Here is a 9513-nt window from a genome sequence, read left to right as displayed (position 1 = left end):
GGATTTCCCACCCTCCTTGAATTCTCTGGGCTTGTCACACTTTTTCTTTTTAACTGTCTTCTCTCTTCTCGATGGCTCCGGAGAGGTATCAGAAGACGAAGACTCTGAGCTGGATGTAGAGGATGAAGAGGTACTGGAAGGTTCCTGTTGTTGCCTCCTCTTCTTGGTCCGAGCACGGGACCCTCTTTTCCTTTTTTCTGCTGGACTCAGGCTGTGCTTCCACTTGCACAGGTGGCCTAGGCACATCATAGGCGGTACTTGAAGCCTCTCCTTGGACAAACAGGTGTTGTAACCTCGGATCCCTCCTGAAGGTTTCCATTTGTTGCATCATTTCTTTCACTCTTTGTTCCAGCTCCATTGGCATCTGTGGGTCCACCTCTGGTGGAGCAGGAGCACCCTGACTAGGCATTTGTTTACCCTTGTCTTTCCCGGCCATCCTTTTTACTGTAACTATACTTTCTGACTGTACTTTTGAAGGACTGTACCTTTTTGTGTAGATTTCACAAAACTGTTTCTTTTTCCCTCTTTTTAATAAACTATACTTTCTTTGTTTATCCACTGAATACAGGCATATGCAGGCTGTAACACAAGGATAATACCCCTGACAGTAGTAGTGCAGTTACTGGTTTTCTTTTATGGATTTCACAATTATTTGTCCCCTGTGTCTCTATGCAGGCTGTACACAGTACCAGCAGGTACATTCAGGTAAGGACTAAGTTGGCCAAAGGTATCTTTTTGACAGTAATTTCTGATTGTGATTATAATGATCACCCTTTCAACGAGGAGCTTTTCTCTGCTTCTTTTTTTTTTGTAATCAGAATATACTGTATAGCTTAGGCGGGCAGTTGCGCAGATAGGTAATTCCATCACCAGGGGCTTTTCGCCTATCAGTCTTGGACTTGGTTGGATCGTGACAGTTCCACGATTTTGATTTTTATTTCTGTGGAGAAGATGGTGCAAATCTAAAATAGAAGCTGACGTTCCTTCGTGGCCGAATTCCAGCACGCGGCCAATTTAGATTTCTTCCAACAGAGTGAAAGACTGTGATCGACTCTGTACTAATGAATCATTAATTAGAATCGGTCTTGCTCTGCCCAAAAGCCGCGATCAAATTTCTTTCTTCGCGACTGTCACAGTTTAACACGGGCCACTTCACAAATCGTTCCGGTGGATATTCATGCCTGACGCGAGCATCGATTAATAGAGTTCTTCATTTCACAGCTTCTAACAGGGGGAAACTCGGTCGTCAAGTAGTCAGCCTGTTCCACGTTGGGAATTCCGGCGCAGACTAATCAATCACGAGAGCATTTTTATAAGCAAGACGACAACGCGAAGCTGTTTCAATATCGTCTGTGTATCGTGACAGTCACTTTTCCCCTTTGTCAAAGGTTAAGGGTTCTGAATTCTCAACACATAATCGGTGTCGCGAACGATAGATTCTACTCCAAATCAAATATCTGCCTGAGTTTTCAGCTCGCACTATTCATTTAAGCAATTTCCGCTTGTCGTCTCCATCGCGATGATCAATTCTTGGATACCACTATCTCTGTTTGACAGTCGTGACGAGTTTTTCACTTCGTGGGCACTTCTTTGGAAACTCCTTCCGACTGTCTACAAATCGCGAGCATAAATTTATCATTGCATCGCGACAAGCTTTTCAATATTCCCTTCGTTCCATCCGGCATGGGTATCCAGTCTTCTTCTAGGGGTATCCAATTTTATCAACTCGCGAATTATCCCAGATCCAATTTACGTTATCAATTCAGGACACAAGCTCATGGCAGGTTCTCTCCCAGTCTGCCTCACCCGAATTCAGACTTGCTCAAGCATCTGTCAGAACACTTCCAACAGTAATCGTTTACTGTTCTTAGCTCAAACACTTCCAGGCATATTGATCTGCCCCTAATGACAGGAAATCACATCGACTGCTTTCCAAGCATCTTCCACATTCTCTGTATTTACACACTTATGCAATTGATTTCTGGGCAGCTCTTATGCAATTAGTACTTCATGCCTTTGACTCTGGGTATTTTCTCAAGTGCAGCTGACTGTTCACAGTCTTTCTGCCTTACTGTCATTTGTTCCCAACAATTACTGCTTCACAGATAGCATCTATTGCTTACCCCTTTTCCCACAGCATTTGCAGGCATCTCTTGTGCAGGTATTTTACACTTGATCTATGCACCTTTCAGAGAAGGTGCAGACCTTGCTCTGATACCACTGTAAGACAAGGGACGGGGCTTTCCCCTGTATTACCTGCTTTCTAATCTACCACCATCATTGCCCCCATTATACCTGCACCTGTGAAATCTCTGCAACATCATTGTGAGCACAAGCATCCATAGTTGCATGCTAGAGAAACAGTCTGCTGAATTGAAAGTACCGTTGAAATGTAGATTTTTCTCTCCCTCTCTCAACACCCGACTGAGGCCCAGAGCAACGCGTTGGCTGGACCCCCCCGAAAGTTTTTATTCCACTTGAAAACTCAGTTCAGTTACAAAGTAGCCTACTTACAGAAGAGCAAGACGCAGCAGACAACGCAGTCACAGGGACTTCAAGGAAGGAAGTAAGTCTGTTAAGTTTATAACATTTAATGGACACTATGCCCAGCCAGAGAAGGCTATGCAGTTCATCAGACAATTTGATGCGGCCTTTGGCATGGAAGACTTTTATGAGCCCTCAAAACTAAGAGCTGTTAGCCTGCACTTAACTGGCGCAACGAGTGCTTGGTGGGAATCTTTGTTGCGAGATGGCACCGCACCCAAGCACTGGAAGGCCTTTAAAAAGGCATTCCACAACCAGTTCCTGCCCAAACCTTTCAGAGACCAAGTCATTAGGTCTTGGGACAGTCTGCATATGGAGGAAGGGGAAACAATGGATGAATATAATCAGAAATTTTGGGACTACTACTTACAAGTCCTACCCTTCCGTCGGGTATCCAAGAAGATGCAGTTGGAAAAGTACAGAGTTGGGTTGAATATGAAAATTCAAACCCAGGTTAATACGCAACACTTCAAGGATATCCAGAGCTTGATGCACGCTGCTATAGTGGCCAGTCTTGTACAGACGGAAGATCCTTCCACACTTATGTCACTGCAAGCAGGACTCCCGAAGAAACGAAAATTTGAAGTCGGGAGATTTCAAAAGAGGTCTGAGGTTAGAGGGGAAAAGAGAATGATGCCTTATCAGAAGCCGAGGGGTGGCCGGTTTAGAAAGCCCTCCGGGGATTTCAGAGGCAAAGGCCAGTGGACGCCTGAGCAAATAGAGACCTTCCGTACGGAGGGTAAATGTTTTAGATGCGGCAAAGAAGGGCATGTGGCTGCCAAGTGTCCCCACAGGCCCTCCACATCGAGGGGAACTGGGGCAGAAAAGTCACAAGGGCCGCCTAAGACTACAGTGGGTGGACTCCCTGATATTCTGGGAAGGAATGCCAATCCCGCCGCCAGGGAGCTTCTGATGACATGGGGGAAGATCCGTGATCAGCCCGCTTTGATATTGTTTGATTCAGGGGCAACAGATAATTTTATATCACAGGATCTCGCCATAAAACTGGGAATCAAGGCTGAAGAACTTGGAAGAGAATTAGATGCAGAACAGATCTTCCAAGGAGAGTCAGTACCAGTCACTCCCCTGATTGGGAAGCTGAGGGTTCACATTCAGGAGTATGTGGACCAAGAGGACTTCCTGATCTCACCCCTTAGACATTATGATGTTGTTTTGGGCACCCCGTGGTTCCACCATAAGCAGGTGCAAATTGTATATCCAGACAAACTCCTGAAGTTTGTACATAAAGGTAAAGAGATGCATTTGGAAGCCAGGCAAAAGGGTGATACCATTCCCCTTGTAAATAGTGTGGCCGTTGGCAAATCAATAAAGAATGTTGTTTTTGTGTACTCGATTTTTGTAAAGGACAAGCCAGCAGATTCTTTAATTGAATTAAATAATGCAAAAAATCAGAAATTGCAGTTCCTAAATCAATTTCAAGATTGCTTTTCTGATGCCTTGCCAGGAGAATTACCTCCTGAGAGACCGGATGATCATGGCATAGATCTGATTCCGGGTAGTGAGCCGCCAAATAGACCACCTTATAGGGTCAGCGCAGCTCAGAGAGAGGAAATCCTGACGCAGATTCAGGAATTGATGAGCAAAGGACTGATTCAGCCTAGCTCATCGCCCTTCTGTTCACCAGTATTATTGGTACAGAAGAAGGATGGTACATTTAGAATGTGCGTGGACTACCGCGCGTTGAATAAAATGACCATCAAAAATAGATTCCCGATACCTCGAATTGATGATGTGTTGGATCAGCTGAATGGAGCAGCTATCTTTAGCAGGATTGATTTAAAAAGTGGATATCACCAGATTCGGATCAAGCCACAGGATGTGCCAAAGACTGCATTTCGCACTACCTTTGGGCTGTATGAATATCTGGTTATCCCTTTTGGGTTGACAAATGCCCCAGCCACATTCAATAGAATGATGGGCAGAATCTTCCGTCAGTACCGCCATTTCACTGGTACATTCTTTGATGATATCTTGGTTTTTTCTAAGACGGAAGAAGAGCATAAAAGGCACTTGGAAGTTGTGTTCCAGGAACTACGAGCACATAAGCTCCTGATTAACTCCAAGAAGAGTGAGTTCTTCCCGGAAGAAATCCACTATCTCGGACACATAATCTCCAAAGAGGGGATTAGAATGGATCCTGCAAAGATAAGAGCAATACAGGAATGGCCAGAGCTAAAAACGGTACATGAAGTACGCAGTTTTTTGGGTCCATGCTCTTACTACAGAAGGTTCATCCGACACTTTGCTGAGATTGCAGCACCATTACATGACCTGACGAAGAAGAATTCAGTTTTCAAATGGGGAGAAAGTCAAAAGTCAGCTTTTCGTACACTGAAGGAAAAGTTGACTACTGAGCCCATACTGGTAGTCCCTGATTTATATAAGTCATTTGAGGTGCATTGTGATGCATGCAGGGATTGCATTGGGGCTGCTCTCCATCAAGAAGGACATGTAGTGGCATTTGAGAGCCGAGGATTGCAAAATGCGGAGAAACAGACGGGAATCTATGAAAAAGAGTTAGTGGCTGTAATTCATGCATTGACCACTTGGAAGCACTATCTCTTGGGTGCAGATTTTACAGTGAGGACTGATCATCAGAGCCTAAGATATTTCCTTACGCAGACAAAGATATCTGAGAAGCATATGCGGTGGGCGAACATGCTGTCCATGTATCATTTTCAGATCATACCCACCCCAGGGACTCAGAATAAAGTGGCAGATGCTTTGTCCAGGAGGCCACAGATTAGCAATGTGACAATTGCATATCATCAGGACTTAGAAGAGATGAGAGAACAATATGCCACTGACTCTGATTTTAAGGAAATATGGCAGCAAATGCAAGAAGGATTGTCCTCAAGTCAGTATTCAGTCAAAGAAGGATATCTCATGAAAGATGACTGTTTATGTGTAACCCGAGAGATGAGGCGAAAAATTTTGGATGAGTGCCATGCACTGCCTTATGCTGGGCACTGAGGAATTGCAGCCACCACTAAGGCAATAGAGAGGTACTTTTTTTGGCCAGCCATGCGAAAAGACATACTTCAGTATGTAATGGAATGCCTAATTTGTCAGAAAGTGAAGTATGACAGACATAAGACACCTGGCCTGTTGATGCCTCTACCGATCCCACAGGCACCGTGGGTAAGTATTGCAATGGACTTTATTTTTGAGTTGCCAACTACGAGAAATGGGAATGATGGTATCTGGACCATCATAGACAGATTCAGTAAGCAAGCCCATTTCTTGCCTGTCAAGAAAACCATTAAGGCAGATCATATGGCAAGAGTCTTTTTGGCACAGATTTTCAAGCACCATGGGATGCCAAAGTCCATTGTGAGTGACCGTGACCCCAGAATGACCAGCCTATTCTGGAGAGCATTGTTTGACAACATGGGGACAAAGCTGGATTTCTCTTCTGCATTTCATCCCCAGACAGACGGTCAGAGTGAGAGAGCAAACTCAACACTATTGGACATGTTGAAATGCTATGTGGCTGAGCGAAAAGCAGAGTGGGAAAAGTATCTCCCACTAGTGGAGTTTGCATATCATAATACAGTGCATTCGTCCACAGGAAAAGCACCCTTTGAGATCATCTATGGGAAGGTGATTCTGCCAGCTATCCTCAAAACAAAAGATGAGATATTTGCAGCAGATGAGTATGTCAGGGATCTTGAGACAGCATTTACTCAGGTGCGGACAGCCATTGAAAGGTCTCAAGAGAAGCATAAGAAGGCTGCAGATAAGCATAGAAGACAGATGGATCTCAAGCAGGGGGATTGGGTACTTCTAAAGTTTGAAAAGGCTAGACTCCGCAAGAAGAAAGGCAAAGAAAAAGTGTATGTCAAATTGTCACTCAGAAACTATGGTCCTTTCAGGATTTCTGAGGTGATTAATGAAGTTGCCTACAGGTTGGAGTTGCCCGCGCATTGGTAGATACATAATGCATTTCACATTAGCCTTTTGAAGAAGTACCAAGGACCAGAACCAGTGGATCCAGTTCTGGAAGACCCACCAGAGGTGGAAGAGTTGAAGGAGATCCTCCAACCTGAGCAGATTGTGTACCATACTGTACATAAAGGCCCAAAGGGCGAGAAGAAATTTAGATTTCTTGTAAAATTTAAAAATTTTTCTGCTCTGAATGCCAAGTGGATGGATGAGGACATGTTGTCTACCCATCCCCAGCTATTGGATGTATATAAAGAGGCTTTTCAGTTGAGGACAACTGATCAGAAGCCGAGGGGATGTCACCATTTATTGATATCCCAAGGTTAATAAAGTGGTTTGACCAAGTTTTGACTAAGTTTGACTTCAATCAAAGGATACTTTTAAATGGTCAAAGTAATGTTGACTTTTAATTAATGATTTAATTAAAGTCAGAGAACTCGGAGGATTCCGAAAGACTTAGAGGATTCTAAGTATAAAAGGGGAGGATTCCCAAGCAGCACATTTAATGTACTAGTGACTCGGTCAAAGTCAAAAGTGACCCGGTCAAAGTTAAAAACAACTTGGAGGATTCCAAGAGTGGGGCCCTGGACCCAAGTGGAATAAATTCCAGGAAATCCAGAAGAAAAAGGCATGGGACTCGGACCCAAGTGGTTTGATTCCAGAAATCCGGAGAAGAAAATAAAAAGGGGGCACTGGACCCTAGTGGTTGAAATTCCAAGAAATCCAGAAGAACAAGAATGGGGCCCGGCCCAAGTGGTTAAATCCAGAAATCCGGAAAAGTTAATGGGAACCGGCCCAAGGGATTGATGTTAAATCATCCAGAAACTCGGTGTGACTTCGGTCAAAGGAATTGACCTCGGTCAAAGGTCTTCGACCTCAATCAAAGAGGTTTGACCTTGGTCAAAATGGGTTGACTTTGGATCAACCAAGTATATATTATTATTATGTGCACGTATATGTGTGTGGGGACGCCCACTGTGACTAGGATTAGTCAAGATTATTATTTTTAATGATGCATGCAAGGCTAACAATTAATGTGCGCTGGTTATGGTGCCATTAGCATTGTTACAGGTACTCGGGTGAGTTAAAAAGAATTATTAAAAGCGGGACCCACGCACCGGCTTGCCAAGGCTCAAGTGACCGAGAGCGCGCAAGTAGCTTCTAGTGTGTGTGCGGCAGCTAGCTAGGTGGCTTGTACCTAGCAGTTAGCGGCTAGTGTGTAGGCACATAGCCAATTACTATTTTTAGAGGATTGAGATAAGTCTCACCTCTTGTAATGATTCTAGTTAGTTCTAGTTCTTGGTTCTTGGAATTGGGTACAGCTGCTTCTGCAAAAATTTTGTAACGGATCTTTCTTGCAATAATATTAACCCGCAAGGGGGGATCCAGGAAAGCGATTGCCCTGGATCCTAGTCGGGGTGTGATGTGTACTTTTGACATGAATGTTTGAACAAGAAGCAGAGAACAAAAACAGGAAAAAGAAAGAGAATTTTTGAACGTGCTGTTATCTCTGATTTTATCTGCCTGTGTAATCAAGAAAAAGAACAGCTTGCTGTTGTTATACTATCCTTCGTGATATTACTTGTTTTTTTATGCTACGGGATTGTGGGTCCGTTTTGAGACCACACCCGCCTAGTGCATTGTACAAGATTTACTTTCGTCTCATAGGCCTTTTATGGTCTCCCGTAGACTTTAATAAACTCTCTCTCTCTCTCTCTCTCTCTCTCTCTCTCTCTCTCTCTCTCTCACCCAGATTCAGCTTTTTTATTCAGTACTTTTTCATTTTGTTGGGATGACAGAGGATACCCCATACAGGTACTCCGATTTGTCTCATAGGCCGAGTTCGGTCTTTTGGAAGACGTTAATAAAATCTTTCTTTCTTTCTTTCTTTCTCTCTCTCTCTCTCTCTCTCTCTCTCTCTCTCATATCAGATCGCCCAACTGGGGTCACCGTTGCATACATTCGTCATAGGGCCCCCCATCGCCCCAGATGTGCTACCGCCACCAGGCAGCACGATGTCAGAGACCAATCATCCATCGCAAGATTCTTTTCGACCCACCCGACGGCCCCACTGTGATTGGCCTTTGACTACTGCCCTACCCTCCCCCCTTTTTTTGTACCATCAATCCTTTTGTACCATCAATCTGGTGCACCATTTTTTTCCACATCATCTGCAGATCAATCTGGAGATTGCTAGACACTTTTTGTATTTTGTATTTTGTATCAAGATCAGTATCAGTATCAAGACTAGACCCACCGTCCATCATACATACATACATACATACATACATACATACATACATATATAGATATATATAAATATATATATATATATATATTGGGTAGACACGGTCTGGATAGTCCGTTTTGAGACCACCACCGTCATGTCCACTGTATCAGTCACCTTTAATCTTATAGACCTTCACGGTCTCCTAAAAACTTTAATAAACTCTCTCTCTCTCTCTCTCTCTCTCTCTCTCTCTAGTCCCATGGGTCTGTTGCCCCCTATGGACAATAATATACGTCTACTTCTCTGCGTGTGTGTGTGTGTGTCCCCCTGAGGCGTTGGGATAGAAGGTACACACAAAGACAAGAACTTGGGTTCTCTTAGCAGGTACCAAAACCCCTCCTCTTTGTCGAACCAGCCAACTTGAATTATGTGTGCCTGATAAGTAAAATAATCAACTTTTAATCACATACTCTTAATAATTTTCAATAAAGTTTATGATCGACTTACTAAGTATTAATGCTAATAAAACAATTAATGCATTTTATAGTGACCTGCTTTCAGCGGAGCCAGCCACTGAGGATCGAGATGTTTGCAGACAGACTGTGTGGGCCCATGTGCAGAGGAGGGTCACAGACCATATGCGTACAGTTCTAGGTGCGCCTCTGTCAGAGATTGAGCTTGCCGAGGCCTTGAGGGTCCTGCCGCGACATAGTTGCCCAGGGGAGGACGGACTGACGCCGGCCTTTTTTATGTGCTATTGGGACCTTTTGGGA

At 44.0% G+C, this 9513-nt stretch overlaps 1 protein-coding gene across 1 annotated transcript; it reads left to right on the top strand.

Moving 5' to 3' along the window:
- The first annotated feature begins 669 nt into the window (after nt 1-669).
- On the top strand, nt 670-5538 carry LOC147611223 (uncharacterized). Its single transcript, XM_086785357.1, has 3 exons — nt 670-705; nt 2045-2161; nt 2611-5538. The coding sequence occupies exons 1-3, from the start codon at nt 670-672 to the stop codon at nt 5536-5538; spliced, it is 3081 nt and encodes a 1026-aa protein (XP_086641483.1).
- Nucleotides 5539-9513: the final 3975 nt, after the last annotated feature.

This window comes from Cibotium barometz, chromosome 48 (assembly GCF_041138505.1).
Source record: "Cibotium barometz isolate CiBa-2024 chromosome 48, ASM4113850v1, whole genome shotgun sequence".
Taxonomy (NCBI): domain Eukaryota; kingdom Viridiplantae; phylum Streptophyta; class Polypodiopsida; order Cyatheales; family Cibotiaceae; genus Cibotium; species Cibotium barometz.
Note: the sequence above shows the minus strand (reverse complement) of the source record. Positions and strands in the feature narration are given on the sequence as shown.